The sequence below is a fragment of the Pavona decussata genome, unplaced genomic scaffold (genome assembly GCF_977016875.1).
Source record: "Pavona decussata unplaced genomic scaffold, jaPavDecu1.1 SCAFFOLD_96, whole genome shotgun sequence".
NCBI classification, from domain to species: Eukaryota; Metazoa; Cnidaria; class Anthozoa; order Scleractinia; family Agariciidae; genus Pavona; species Pavona decussata.
Genome location: NW_028145513.1, coordinates 1868009 through 1884161, shown reverse-complemented (window position 1 = coordinate 1884161; position 16153 = coordinate 1868009). Strand labels below are relative to the sequence as shown.

General features: G+C 37.2%; 1 protein-coding gene across 4 annotated transcripts in view; it reads left to right on the top strand.

Moving 5' to 3' along the window:
* The window catches only part of LOC146472898 (CAP-Gly domain-containing linker protein 1-like), a 129900-nt gene that overhangs the window by 50880 nt on the left and 62867 nt on the right, over window positions 1-16153 (top strand). For all 4 annotated transcript variants that reach the window (XM_085119133.1, XM_085119132.1, XM_085119131.1 and 1 more), the window contains 3 exons: window positions 3655-3712; window positions 9333-9416; window positions 10391-10458. In XM_085119133.1, the coding sequence (XP_084975259.1) occupies window positions 3655-3712; window positions 9333-9416; window positions 10391-10458 (210 nt within the window). The remainder of the gene's footprint in view (window positions 1-3654; window positions 3713-9332; window positions 9417-10390; window positions 10459-16153) is intronic.

The window sequence follows — 16153 nt, the reverse complement described above, 5'->3', positions numbered from 1 at the left end:
AGGATTATTTCTGCACCAAGCTTGAACAACTGTTCTAATCCAAAGGATTTTTGGCATACATTGCACAAGAACATCCCAATTAAGAACAACCACAAAGAAATTGACAAGTAAGTAGTCGATGGTAAAGAGCTAAAATGATATGCAAGAAATCACCACTGAAAGAATATTTCACAACAATCACCTCGTCACTGCATGATAGCGTGTCACCAGTCTTCTGGGACGATATGTATGGTGACGATACTGAGATTCAAGCAAGCTGAAAGGACATCACTCTAGTTGAGCATCATATAAATCAACATCTTATTAATATTAGGAAACAGTGGGGGCAAAACAGCTTAGTATAGTTGGTAATCACAAAAAACTGGAAACAATACTTATCAGATCAAGGCATACTACAGCCATCACACTTGGCCTTCAGATCTTTTTAGACGGAAACCTAATGAAATTCATCAGCGTCTGGATCTCGGGAGATCATGGATCTGCGCCAAGGTTAGAGCATCGTCTGCTGTGGCTGTGCAGACCGATGCAGGACTGGCAGACTTTGCCACAGGTGGTGCAGGTGAAGGGGCTGTTGGATGAAGATGGCGGCTGGTGATTCTTCCGATGAGCCGGTTCCCCTCCGCAGTCTGCCGCTGCTTGTCTTTAGACCTGGCCAAGCCAGTGCGGAGCTCATGCCTCCATCTGCCTCTGTAAGCCGCCAAGTCCTCCCATGTGTTGACATCGATGTCCAGGGACTTGAGGTCCCCCTCGCAAACATCACGAAAACGCAGCTTTGGGCAACCTTGAGCTTGAGAGACCGCAGCAAGTTGCCCATACAGCAGGTCTTTGCGGGTTCTCCCGTCTGACATGTGGTGGACATGCCCGAGCCAGTGGAGTCTGCGCTGCTGGAAAAGTGTGGATGTGGAAGAGACTGTTGCGGCTCACAAGGTCAAATGATTTTGTAAGGTCGATGAAAGCAATGTACGGTGGCTGTCTCTGTTCTCTACATTGGGGGATTAAACCCTGAAGCGAGTAAAGTGCCATATGCAAGGTCTCACAGCAAGACAAGCCAGGCTGTGGACCCGCGGTGCTCACTACACCTGAAAAGTGAGAGGCTGTGTATTGCGCTTCACTTTCCTTGGATGTGCGGGACGTCCGGCATTTCACAACCCTTTTTCCTGAGTAAACATATTTCAGAGGTATCATGCGGGGTGTATCCTAAGCTGATATTGATAAACAGGATCTCTTCCCTTCCTCAGCTGCGGCGTCTTGCTAAGGATATACAAAAGACTATCTTGCCCATAATGAATACAGGTAATGGCTGTTTAATATGGGGTGACTGCGCGTGCGCAACCACTTGAATGCTTCCAAAACCAGGCGATGGGGCATATCATTCTGTGCGCAAACCGCAAGACATGCACAAAGGAGAAAATCTAAACTTAAGCTGCTATCCTCAGCTACACTTCTTGAGATTACAACTAGTGTATTGTAAAATCAACAACATAAACTGTCCCCAACAACTGACAGGATATCTTGTGAAATTTTGATTGAGGTGAAGACATTGTCGATACGCTCCACAAGTGACAGAAAAAGGTAGCCTGATAAGCACGTGTTGTCATGAGCCTGCAATTATGCTGTACAGCTGGACTCAGGTGGAAATTAATGGCCGTAGACTTTGTGTAACATAATCGAACAAACGGCGTACGCAAAATGATAGCTCATTTTCTGTAAAGGCTATCTTTTTATGTCAGTAAGTTTTCAAATATGGAAAAAATGATGAATTCTATATCCAAAGTCAAGAAAAAAAAGTTCATTAATATTTTCCTACAGTGTGGTTGTCCAGTCCAATAAGCTGGATCATATTTTTCCTTGTCTGAATGGAAAAGCTACCCGTCTCAGACGTTCGGACGGCCTAAGTTTCCTGCTCTAGTGTGCAGATGAGTGAACAAATTTTAGAAATTGCCCTCTATTAGATGTAATACCAACTAAATAAAAAATTGGGGTAGTTAAGCTTTGAATGTGCTGCAGCTCATGATTGAAACTCCATACCAAGAGAGCTTCGCAAATTCCGACTTTACTGTCCTTCAAAAGTAAATTCAACATTTTTATTAGATCTTGATAACAAGGGCCATGTATGTACCTGCTGTAAAATATCCTGTGTTTTTCTTCTTTTTTAATTTGATGTTGTGATCAGGTTTTTTTCAGTTTTTTACATACATTTTTTAACCTTTTCTTATTTTTTGTAGGCTTGTAAAATTATATTTGTCACTTATCATTGGTTTACACCAGCAAATTGCTGATTTGCTGATTGGTCTCATCAGTTTTAAATGAAGTTGTTATTACCATGATCTCGAGTTCAGACAGCATGTCTGTTCATTGATGCTTGGCAAATGAAACAAACAAAATTAATAAAATTGGCATGTGTTTGTATGTTTTTTTATTTCTCTGAAATCACCATTTTATTAACTTGTGAATGTGTGCTTGCCCATTTAACAAGTTATTGTGATGTGGGGTTTTTGTCACTCAGTTGGTGCATTGTAAACTTTACATCAATTTAATTGGAATTTAGTCAAAATCATAAATTATTCATGTGTCAACCTATAGTGCATGTGTTCACCATCCACCACCATTACGGGACAAAAACAACGACATAAAATCAACTCAATGAATAACTTATTCTTAAAAGAAAACAGCCAGTAGGTGAGTTGTCTGCTAACTCCTTCCATTTGCTGAAACTAGGGGTCAACTTTCCTTTCAAGGTGGATATTTCCAAAAGTTCGACACACAACACTTGGCTGTTTGTAAATTCAGTGTATGTCCTGATCTTATTGATTACGTTTGACACCGAAGGGAGATTTATCTGCTCTTCATTCATTTCTATCTCTGGCTGCAAAATATGTGAAAAACTCATTCAATTAACATTAAAAATTCAAGGCAATTCCGTGAGGAAACTAAAACTTAAGCTTCACAATAAATTTCATTTGGCATCCAGTGTGAGCAAGACGATCAATTCAGCAGAACAAATATAAACACTGAAAGTTTGCTAATGCACCGCGACAATCCTCGCAACGCTTGATATATTTCTATATTGACGTTCACTTGGATAAACCCAAAATAGCAACTTTAACAAGATTGTTAAGCTTCTTCGGATGTTATAAAATGCCAACAGAAGCCATTGTTTGAACGTAGAAAGGAATATTACCATATTGACAACAGTAAGATTTTGGTCACATGCTTGGCAACCAAAGTCATTCACATGTATGTATATAAATGTCCAATGTATGTATATATGTATAATGGCAATCATGAAACCACCAAAAGAACGTGTACATCCACCTTCGCGTTGGATCGCGTATTGAAAGGAATCAGAGTGCTTGTGTGCATGGCATCCACCTAACTTAGCTTGATGCAAGTACTGCTTTTAGTACAGTTACCCGGCTATTCCCATCTGAATTCACGAGCTGGCTCAAAGGAGCCTTTGATTTATACTAAAACAATATTTCATTATTTGCATCAGGCTCAACAAATATTAGTTTATATTCCCCAAGACAAGTCACCAATATTAACTTTGCCTTAATTGGCAAATAATTGTTAAACATAACCCAAATGTTGGGAAACTTATTGAATATGCCTCTTATTAACACATTTTTTTTTCTGATGGTATGGTGCTTTTAGAAATCTGAACTTGTGAGGTTGAAGGAGGAAAATGAATCTCTGCACAAATCAGTGGATGGTATGTCACCCTCATTCTTCTTTTAAGGCATCTTCACAAAACAAACCGAAGTTTGCAAACTCTTGTTAGCAACTACAAGTTAACTTTTGTGTAGGTTGCAACAACAGTTAACAAACATGTGAAACTGTAAGTAGTCTAGAGCTACTCTTACCAACTTTTTCAACTTTTTACTAACTTTTTCAACTTTTTGTCAACTTTTTACCAAGGTTTTCCAAAATTTGTTTAGCTATGGTAAACTTGTGTGATTGATATGTGTGCATTTATTAGAAATATGTTGTATACTTCAAGAACCAGTGAGAAGGAAATAGAAAGTCAAAATAACTTGGCTTTATGCTTTGAAGGTTTGCCACATGATTGCATGTATTTGCCATGTGAGGTTGTCTTTATGTTCTCATCACCAGATAGTATATTTGTAAAAAATGGACTGAATTGGATTTGTACAAGATGGATTGGTAAAACATGGACTGGATTTTAACAGCCGATACAATTTTATACATTTAAAAGAACTCACCTTTTTTATTTCTGTAAGTAAATAACTAGTACATAAACAATTTAGATTTTATGGTGACCTAATACTTTTGACAGCTGGAACGCTTTTCCAGCACAAAATTTAAAACATTCAAAATTTCTTTTGACACATTATTTTCAACAGATGCATTTTGAATTATGGTCAGAGAATAATAGCTTGTGACATAGAAAGTGTTTAGAGTAACTGTAATGTCCCCAGACATAGAACTTCCTTCTTCCAAACTTTGCAATACTAAGAATGTCAAAAGCAAATAGTCATAGTTTGTGAAATTAAAAATAAAAACCTGGCAATGGTGCAAACATTTTTACCAGTTACCCAGTGTATCAACAACGTTTTCTGCTAATGCATCTATCATTGGCTTTCCCAGGGTTCTGTACAGGCACAAAAATGACCACTTCCTGGAAATGATCCCCAAGAAATTTTCCGAATAATAGCATACTTTCTCATGGAATTGAGGACAGAGTTTTTAGACTGGTAGACATTTTAGACAGACAACTTCTTTAGTCCTTTATTCACTTTTTGTTTACATTTCCTAGTTAAAACTGACTAGCTTTACATTACATTTTTCAGACAAAAATTTTAACTTCTTGAAGGGGGTAAAATTCTCATTTTCTTTTGACACTGTTTTCTAGAAATTCTGTCAGAATTTAAAATAATTTTAATGGCTTTGTTTTGATTGATATCAAATTTATCAACTTTATCCACCCCAGTCTCTTGGAGGCAGTTGCTCAGATGTTGTAGATAACTGCTTCCTTTGACTCGTTGCTCACCTAAACACAATGTAGCGAACTGCATGGTTTTCAATTCTTCTTCTGTTTTGATATTTAAGAAGTGTAAATTCAGTAAATGAGATAAGCCTAGAAGTTAGAATTGTCGAAAGGTGCAGAGGTAAGTTTAAAATGGTGAGAAATTTTCTACATATTAATGAAGTCATTACCTTTGGGAATAAACATGCTATGTAATCTTGTGTAATGAAGTAATTGTATTTGTAAAATGTATCAATAATTTCAATGTACAATTTCAAAACAAATACTGAATCAAAGTTAAACCCAGCAGTTACCTTAAGACAGTCATTTGGACGTGTAAGAAGCCATACTTTGCTATTTTCCTATTTTCCAAAAGGTAAACCATGTCAATTGACATTGACTTTACACTTAAATTAGTGTGTTAGGTTGTTTAGTCACAGTATTACTATTTTTTTAACACCTTATCCCAAATTATGACATAACTAGTTCTCACTCCTCCGCTTTTTTTAAAAGAAAGCTTAAAGATTTTCTTCTTTGTAGGTATTAACTTCTGTAAGGCTGTATTTCTTAACCAACTTACTTAATATGTGCGTGCGTGTGTGTGTGTACGTGTGCGCGGTCAAAGTTAATTATCATAAGTGCATATTGTAATTCTAATATAAGATAGCTATTTTTTAAAAGTGAGGAAGCCTGACTTTATAAGCCTCGTGGTTTCTTTCAGGTTTTCTCGCCATTTATTTTCTTTTGTCAATTTTCATCATTTTTTTTCCATCTGTAATTGTTGTATATGGCTAAATAAATATTGTATTGTAATCTTGGAAGAAATAAAAGCAGTTCCTCCAATTTTTTCTTTATTGATCCATCTGGACCCTCAGACTAGTGGAGGGAACGAGTCGTCTTACTTCTCCATTCTAGACCGACTCTAAGCAAGATCTAGCCACTGGGCAGCACCTCTCTTGCTGGTTGATGCCATCCATTAGCCTCAGTTGAGGCTCCTCCACATGCCATCTGATGTTAACGCCATTGGCTCTAGGATGAGGTCTTCTGCTGCTTGACCACCAGACATCCTGCTGCTGATGTCTGGACCTGTATCCCTAGGTAGGGAGGCACGAGGGTACTATCAAAGACACAGGAGATGTGCATCAGAGAACTGCCCTATGCTGAAGTTTCCGCCCTTGTAGCCAGGAATGCAGTTGATATACAGCAGATTGTGGATCGTTTCTCCTTTGCAGCTATGTTTGGTCTAAAGATCAAGATATCCAAGAGTGAGCTGCTCTTCGAGCCTCCTCCAACGTCCACTAAACTGCCAGAGACGATTACAGTCCATGATGAACCATTGAAGACAACCAAGTCTTTCACTTACCTGGGCAGCACCGTCACAAACACCAACTCTCTAGATTTGGAAGTGGAAAGGATGATCTAGTCTGTCATAAAGGCCTATGGTGCGCAACACATCTACGCTCCATCCTCAACATCAAGTTGCAAGACGATATCCCAGATGTTGTGGTACTGTGTCATGCACACACAGTCTGTTGAAGCCCTAGTAACCGTGTGACAGCTTTGCTGGGCAGGGCGTTTACGTTGGATGGCCAACAGCAGGCTGCTAAACGCTGTGTTCTACTCGGTACTGCGCCAAGGAAAGGTGCCATGCATGGGCAACTAAATGTATTATTTGTTTACATATGTGTTATTCATTTCTTGTGGTGCTTTTCTCATGCATACTTGACTTAACCCCATGATGGCATTCTCTAATACTTCGATTTAAGCAAACCCTTTGAAAGCTAGGATGCTGTGTTGTACAGTGAAAAGGTAGATCGACTTCCACATCTTAGCCAAATATTTAACACAAAATTAAAGTTATGTCACGGTCATGCAAAATAGCAGCAAACAACAAAGTCACTTCTCAACAAGTCTGCGATTTTTTAATTTCTCTTGGATAAAAAGATTCACCTGAAAGTCTGTTCACAGCTTCATTGATCTCCTGGCCTGAACATAAACATTCCTTTTCTTGTTGCCCTTCCCAGTTTGTACAAAGGTCACAACTGCACCACGTTGTATTTCCTCTTTTTGGTTCTTCACCTTTACTTGCTTCGTCCTCCAACTGGAGTTGTTTCGCATTGGTTCAAACGAATAAAGTTTGAATTCAGCTGTTGCCATGGATTAATGGACAATTTATATAAATAAAAACAGCGACCATACACACATTTTAGTAGGAAAACACACTCACATCACATCGTGCAGGCATTCTTTTTTGGAAGTAACTGGAAGAAAATAATAGCGGTTTCGTTAACAAAACATTACTTTTTATTGTTGTTTCTTAAAATTCAGTGCTATTTGCGTAAATTTGGATGATAAAAAAATTGGACTTAATAGTCTTCCGTTCTCCTTTAAAGCGGAATATGAAGAGAACAGGCATCCCGCATGATACCTGGGAAGAAAAGGCACTCCAGAAAGTCAATTGGCATGGACTGTTAAGATAGGCCACGTCAGCTGTAGAAGAGCAGCGCCAGCAAGAATATCAGCATGCTCATGACTGACGTCACTTGGCAGCCACTCTAGCCATTTTTTAATTCAACAATTTTCAGCGATATTGCAGATCCAGAGCGGTTCTGACTGCCCACATGAGAGCCTGTTTGAGATAGGCCTCAACTCAAACACAAGACAGTCATCTTTGGCAACGAAGGAGAGTCATTATTTATTCGTGAAAGTTTTCCTTATTCTGTGAACATCACTTTTACTTATGTTTTGTCAATCCACAGTTTGTTGCATTCTGTGCCTTTTACTTGGGGATCAGTTGGGGGTTGGGGATCATTTTGGGGACGGGAACAGCTCACCCAGTCATGGAAAGGTCATGGAAAGTTCTGGAATTTAAAATTTACATTGGAGGCCTTGAAAAGTCACAGACATTAGCAATAACTTGACAGTTCATGTAAAAGTCATGGAGTTTCAGAGTTTTCCCAAAATTGTTTTAGTTGATGGTAAATAGAGACGTCTGATTTTGTACCTGTTTACATTTTGTTGTGGCACAGGGCAGCTGAACACGGGCTATTTGCATGTAATTTAACACAGTTTAAGAACCGTGTTTTGGTTTATTGATGAATCAGATGTAAAACTGGTGGGAATGAAAAAAAAAATTTATTAATGGAGAATGGAAAGCACCCTGCCCTTGAGAGGTGCCCTCCTTCCAGTTCTCATGATACACTTGAGGTGAGTCAGGAGATGAAGGGCGAAATTGGAGAGAAATAGAGCAATAGTTATTGTTAGTGACAGATACATAGTCCAACAATTATTTTTTGTTTGGGTTTTTTTCTGTTTGCTTGTTTTTATACCAGTCCATGTTTTACAATGTGCCAAAATTCACTGATGAAGATCAACAATGTCAGTAATAATAAGGTGGTACATGTATGACTTTGTTGTACTTGGGTTGCAATGCCAAGGTCCCTGCACCATGTCCTCCCCTCAAACAGATTGAATTTGTTTATGGTGGATGCAACTCAGACTAGACTGCCTTATTTCAGTTTGGCTGTTTGAGCTCTTTGTGTAAAAAAGAAAAAAAAAACATTATGGTAAGCATGCCGGTGAACATATTGTTTCCTTAGTCATGAGCCCATCCGAATAGATTCGGATGCACCAGCAGTAGGTAATTTTTGTATCCTATTTCACAATCATTTTTCCAACGACCGCTCTAGCCTTTGTTTATCTACCCAGTATTTCTGTTATGCTGCCTACTTTTACTACTACTACTGCTACTGCTACTGCTGCCACTGCTTAACTCAGTCTGTGATCCCACTAGCAGTCCATATATGGCCTATGCATTGGTTATTGTGGTGCAGTTCTGTCTGGTGATCGCAAACCTCAAAGTGGCTCTCAGTTAACCCTAAACATACTTGAAACATTCTAGAGCACACTGAATTAGTATTTGGGGCCTTCTTTTGATGATTGGTATGTTGAAAGTAAGGTAAAAATTCAACCTCAAGTCTCAACCTCCATCATGATCAATGTTATTTGATGTTTACTTTGATTCAAAAGAAGAAGTTATCTGAATTCCCTCAGTACTAAAGGCTTTCTGTTTGTCAATGGCAATGGTGCCCAGTTTTCATTAGCTTAAGACAAGAATATAAAAAAAACCTAATGACTATTACCATGAAGTGTGCAAGTGCAGAAATGATCTTAAGTTTGTTCTTTTGTGCTGGTGCAAGCTTTTAAAGTAACTGCTTCTTGTTGGGTTTTCTTAACAGGGGGCTTAGTAAGAGATCATCCACTGGAAGCAATTTTGCATCTACTTGTAGTTACTGTAGCTCCACTTGGGAGTGTGTATTGATTATCTCCTGTTTTCTATGTTCAGATCTGACTGACAAACTTCATTCCAAGGAAGATGAATTTGCTTCTCTCTGCAGTGAGCTCCAAGTGATTAAAGATACTACACTTAGTAAGTGCTACATGTATAGATAAATGAAGCAAGAGAAGGTGTTTATGTGAGAGCATCATAAGTACATTTATAACAGTGTTTATACGGGGTGCTCTCTCACAACATGGTAGTTTTAGAGAGGCCCTGTGTATAAAAGTTGCAAACAAAAAGAGATTAGCCAAGCCTAAAAGCGGAGCTCCAAAATTACTTTTTAATAGCATTTCGGCTTATGGTTTCTCTATGAATGTAATAACCCTACAAATTCCTCATCCCTTCTGAATATGCAGCAAACTATTTCGCGACAATAACAATTACAATGTTAACTGTTATACAGGAGAGCAAGGTATTGGCTTAAATCCAAAACAACCATTTCAATAAATCTGAGGAAACTGGTCATTACAATGTTGTTCAAAGGGGACCCACCTTGCTTGGAGTAGGGGGCTTATTGAAGACACTACCTGTCTCATGAACATTACCAACAAAATTTTATTGGCTCTAAAATTTGAGTTTACACTGAAATATTCAGCTAGCCAGAGTCAACATTGCTTGATAAGCATGAAAAGTGAGGTTTGAATCTCATTGTCATTTTTTACTGCTGGATAGAAGGGTGGCTATCAGTATGCAGTAAAGACACCACCTTTAGAAGTTGAGAAAGGGGGATGCAGGCAGAGACCACCTTCTATTCTGTGGTTTGGTGGGTCCTGTTCCCTGACATTCTAAGCTACATGATTATGTGGAACTGGGTGTCTAAAAAGATATCAAAACATGTACACGTAAACACCCAAGATATATATCCCTATACAGACTGGCCTAGGCTGGTGAATAACATGTTTAATTTTTTTCTGCACTTTCAGTTTTTAAGATAATCAAGACAAATCGGTTTGCAAACAGTCTACGGCTCTACGCGCGCTACGTTACATTGTTGCATAGTTAAATTTTCGTTATCAAGAAAGCTGTGCGTATAAACCTCTGAAAGAAAAATGATATCTTTGCAGAACTTCAAAAGGAACTTCATCTAAGTGAAGTGAAATCAGAGAACCTCACTGCAGACAAGAACAAACTGGTAAGAGAGCATGCCAGTTGGAGCACAATTGTACTTTAGTTGTCAATTTGTAATCAGATTCTATGTTTTCTTAGACTGTTATTGTGCATGGAAGGAAAGAAATGAACAGTTTTGGAATTGCATGTGGTGATGATATTGTAGATATTGAATAGATTCATTTTATAACATGGTGCCTCTGACTTTCCTGTATAAACTATACAGCTTTGTTTTGAATGATTGTGCTGGAACTTGTAAAAAAAAAAGTAAACGAGTGCTAGTCTCTGGATATCATAATTTGCGTTATTGTGCTTCACCACAACAAAATAAAACCTTTTTATTCAATTAATATAGACCCTGTTTTGATTGGCAGTAAGACTACCATATCCCATGTGTGCATGACTTATCAGCCAGTTGGCTTTTCTGTTTAAAATAAAAAAAATTAAAACCCCCAGCAAACCCCCCAGCTTATTATTTTGACTTCACAATGTCATGGTCATAACATTTCAAATGGTAAAGTTCTAAAATGTGGCAGCGTGTACAAATTATCAACTAAGACGTAATATATCAAACACAAGACACAGTGTATCATCACATATCCAACACCTAGGAGAGAGTTGAAAATACAATGCGTAGCGGAGTATTTTTGACAAACTTGGAGGTTTTTGATATTGTGATGAAACACTGTGACGACTGTTTGATATAAATTCTCCAACAAACTGATTTTGAAGGTGAAATTTAGGATGCTAAAACAAGGAGTTTTTCATCAGATATCCAAACATGTCACAGTACATGATTTCCTTTGTCTTTGGCTTTTGAATTATTACAGTGTAACAAACTCAACTGGGGCCACCGAAAAAACCGACACTTTGAAATTTTAAAGAAATGTTCTCATTTTGATTGGTTTATAAACTACCAAAGCCAGACTCCTTTGTTTTAAATGTGACTTGTGATTGGGTGGCCCCGGTTGAGTTCGTTGCACTGTAATGAGTTTGAGAAAGACGAAGAATAGCTGAGAGAAAAATTGCTCCAGTTGGGCATTCGGTTATTGAGTCCTTGTTTATACTCTGTAAATTTATTACACGAGATGGATGTCAACTTGTATTTGCACCAACTGGATTTAGCCGTGTGAGGGATGGATTTATTGCTGGGACATATGTAGCTTAGACAAGAGACTGAGAGTAAGCCCAACAAGAAAAAGGGACAAACTTAGACACATGCATTTACTGATTTCCAATGCCGTAACCAAGAGCAAGATTTACTTCTGCAAGGATGAATTAACACAGTCAAAAGCTTCTGGCAATGTCTTCTGATCTACTTTACTTACTGTTGACTTTTTCAACGTTGGTCTTCCAACTTTTTTATATCATTACCGTGGTAGCCATAATGGCCAAAGGTGGGGTGGGTCTTAATGAAGGAAAAGGTTGTTAATTTAAGGGCTTATTAGAAGGGGCATTAATGACAGGGGCTAAATGGAAGAAAATTGGTATAAATATGTGTCATTGTTTTCGTAGGTTTCTCCTACTACCGGTAATTTATCTTAGACTGATAAATGGTTTGGAGGATAAGTTGTGCTTCAAGCAAATCTTTAGTTCAATGCTAAAGCTATATACTTGTGTTGCATTAGCTTGGGTGACAAGCAGTAGTGAGGTCCACTTTCCCTTTCTAGCATAGGTACACTTCAGAGACAGTGGGATTATTCTGACAGTGTAGCCCCATTCTTTACTAAATGGTTATCATCTTGCAATAACCTTCACTATCGAACTGGCAGAAAACAACTGGCTGCCATGGCTGGAAGGGAAGAACTTTGAAAAGAAAGAAGAGAGAGAGAGAGAGGTTCGCTAGGGAAAAAGAAAACAGGGAAACTCATAACATATAGCAAAGAAATAACGTGAACCGGAAACAAATGGAAGAGTACAAGCAAAAATAAATCTTATCGAACGTCTGGAACTGGCAAGTGGAAAAAACGAACGTTGATAACTTGAACTGAGGTATTGAAGATAAACTGAGAAAACTAACAACTAAATTTTTTTGCCCTTGCATATAATTAGTCCCTAAGGACTAATTAGTGCCTAAGGAACGTGAAATAACAAAAAAAACTCAGTACAAGTGAAAACACGGATGTGAAACAAAACAAAGATGTAAAAGAATGTCAAGCAGTTTATAACTCTCTGCAACAGAATGTGTGCAGCTAAAAGAAATGTTTCAAAAGCAGAGGTACCTTTTGAATGTAATGCCTGGTATTGTTGGTTCAGTGATGTCACAGGAGCAGTTCTTTACCAGGTCTAGTCCATTTCATGTTACCTTTAAACGATCCGAAGTGGGTAGATGCTGTCAGAGGTCAACTCAATGACCTTTACAGGAAGATTTTAGAAACTTTCAACCAGTTTACTCGAGTCCAAAACTTGGTGACAAGTTAAAGATAGGGCAAGGAAAGTCACTCTTGATGAACCAGCAGTGTACTGTTTACAGCTTCAAATATCATGTGTGGTACAGAGCTCATAGGTTCTACGCTTGACCTTTCCAGCAAGTTGGCTGTTTTATTTATAAAATATTGTTATTACATTTAAGTGGATACTGACTAAAAGTCACTCTGTGCCAGAGTGTTTGCTTGAATTAAACTTTAATTAAAACTTAATTCTAAACTTTGAATTCTTCATTATCATTGTCTGTTTATTCACAAGCCACTGTTTGACTCCTGTTAGGATTTATTAACTGTGCAGAACTGTCACACTTTCTTTTTATGAATGGTGTTGTGATGGCATCAAAACATCTTAAAGTTATTAATTTTTGCTGCAGCTGTTTATTCTTGAATGTTTATCTAAATCATGCTGATAGAAATGAGGTCAATTTGAAGAATGTTGAAAGTAAATAAACCAAGAAAATTCTAATAAAATTCAATTAATCTGGCCACTCGAGGTACAGCTGGTTCTAGGTTAAGTAGGGGTTCAAAGAATTGAGCACTTATTTGTGCACATTGGGTGCTGCAACTTAGACCAAAACTGATTTCTCTTGTGCAGCAAGGAAATTAGTGATTTACTGTACTTCCGTAAGTTCCATACCGATGACATGAATCTGTCCAGAATCTGGACTGTTTTGCAGACAGACATAAGTCAAAAGGTCAGATGTACAACACTCTCGGCCCTTGAAATATTGTCACCTTTTCTAATTTGGAACATGAGAAAAAACATTTGCACACTCTTGTTAACAAAATGGAAGTGCTTGTTAATTTTCTGTTGACCTCAGCACACTAACTCACTTCTTAGCTTAGTAATTTCATTTTTATTTGTTGTGAATTGCACAACTGACATAGCAAACAAAAAGTATAAACTGCAGTAGAACAATAGTGTGCTACATGTACTTTCATCCCAGAAATCAGACACAAAGATATGCAGTAAACTCTAATGGCTAGCTTGATCACTATGCTTTTTAGAAATTGTTGTAGAATTACATTTTTTATGAGTAATAATTCTTAAGTTACCAGGCTGTATTCACTGGCACCAGACAGGTTACTGTTTTCCTGTTGTTTCACAAGCTTTTTGACACACAACCCATCTTCAAGGATTACCATGTAACATTTGCTAGATTCAGTCATTTCCCAAGAAGAGGCAATTTGGTATTTGGTACTCAATGGAAAGAAGTAAGTCAAGAAATTAAACAATCTACGAGACTGCATGGTAATTTTTTCCAAGACACTCATGCGAGCTCCACCACAAAATTTGTCCTGCGATTTTTTTTCCTTGCATTTCCCTAGTTTATTATTCCCAAAGAACGAAAAAATAACCATTTTCAGAAAGGAAAGAGGAAAATACTAGTTTTTTAGTTGCTCAAAGATGCTTAATGTCGATGGAAACATTTGCCTCATTCCCCAGTGTCAATTACCACTAAGAGATTGTTTCTAAGCCAATTCTTTGGTCAACAGTTGAGGGCTTCAAGAAATGGAAACCAGTCAAGTATTGGGATAAGGTTTGGCTGCATGAGATGGCCAATTTATTGATTAAATCTTAACATATTCAAATAAGATTAATAATTACCAATGATTCTTTCATTTATCAAGCTCTAGCAAAGGTAAAAGGCACGAGAAAAAAGGGTGCCTGGATTAAAATGCACTAAAAATTTAAAGAGTTTGAGGAAGGGATGAGGAAGGTCAAGCTTGCAGAGCATGTCAGCCATCTGGAGACAAAGAGGACAAACACAAGGAACATGCCCACGTCTTATATACCCCTAGATGAAATCGTGGCTAAGTGCACTTCTGACCAAACTCATGACTATTGCCCAACTTTATATTGTTAAAGTCACCGAACAGTCTCGCGATTATTGCTCAATCCTTTTGCGGATTGATTGGGGCCTACTCACTGCCTTTCCTCAATAATTATAATTCTAGGTTAATTTAATAAGATGTTAAAAATGAAGTAGAATAAGTGGGTAGTCATAAACACTTGATGTTTCTTTGCAGGAAGGGCAAGTCCTTATGTTGCATAATGTAAATAACTAACTTTTCAAGTCTCAACAGTTTTGTATTATCAAAGTATTTAGCTGACTAAGTAGACCGCTGGAAAAACAAAAAAAGGAAAACTATTAGTATGGGAGTTAATATAATAATCATGATAAAACATTCTGTGGTTAAAAGTTTAATAATCTATAAACTTTCAACTGTCCTGTTGTCTTCAATGCTGTAGGTAAAGTGAATAATTCAAAAGTAGAAAGGATAAAAATCAAAAATTAAAACAATTTTGTGCTACTTAACACTCAAATGTTAAAGCTAAAATTACAATTTTGTGCTACTAAAGTAGAATAATAAAATTACAAAAAAAAACAAAAACAACAACAACAACAACAACTAAACAACTATTTAAACGAGCTCTCTTCCAGTATTATTTTGCTCAGTATTAATCACTGCCACACGACCTTGTAAAATGTTCTCTGTCTTACTTCTCCTCTATTTATAATTAGTTCTCCTTTTTCTTCTTCCTTTTTTTTTATCTTACCAAATATTGTAACGTAATTTTAAAGGGCATACAATTAGCTAACTATGTTATGCCCTTCTCCACTCCTTTTGTACTGTAATCTGATATACTAATAAGATCATGTGGAGTAAACTGTCCTTATAATTATCTGGCGTAAATGTTATCTTTCACCGCTGCCACCAAACTATATAAAGAAAACGGCTGTAGAAAACTGCTTAGCTACTGATAATTTTTTTTGACTTTATTTTATTTTATTTTATTTGTTCTACAAACGCCTCTTTTGTCTGTAAGGCTGTTGTTGTATGTGTCAATTTTCTGTAATTATTTGCTTGATGTAACTGGAGTATGCCAATGTGTTTTGTAATATTGTTGGTTTTTTGAAAATAAATAATACAGTTGCAAAAAAAAAAAAGATCATGTGGAGTAAATAACAAATACAAATACAATACAAATGATAAAATTATAATGGAATTGATACAGTCATGACGAGTTGCTAATAATATTTCCTTGCCAGCCAAAATATTTCTCTCCAAACCTCCATATTATTTCAGTTATTGAAGTCAACATTATTTTAGCTTTCAATGAGGTATTGAGCTTAATAGATCGTAGGTAGTTAAAATGAGAATGTCTTTTACAAGCGAGTGTAAAGTACAAAGGCAATACAGCAAGTGAATTTGAACTGGCAAAAACATCAAAACTTGACAAGGTTCTATCATGTTTGTCTCATATCAAGACCTGAATCAGTAAGGTTA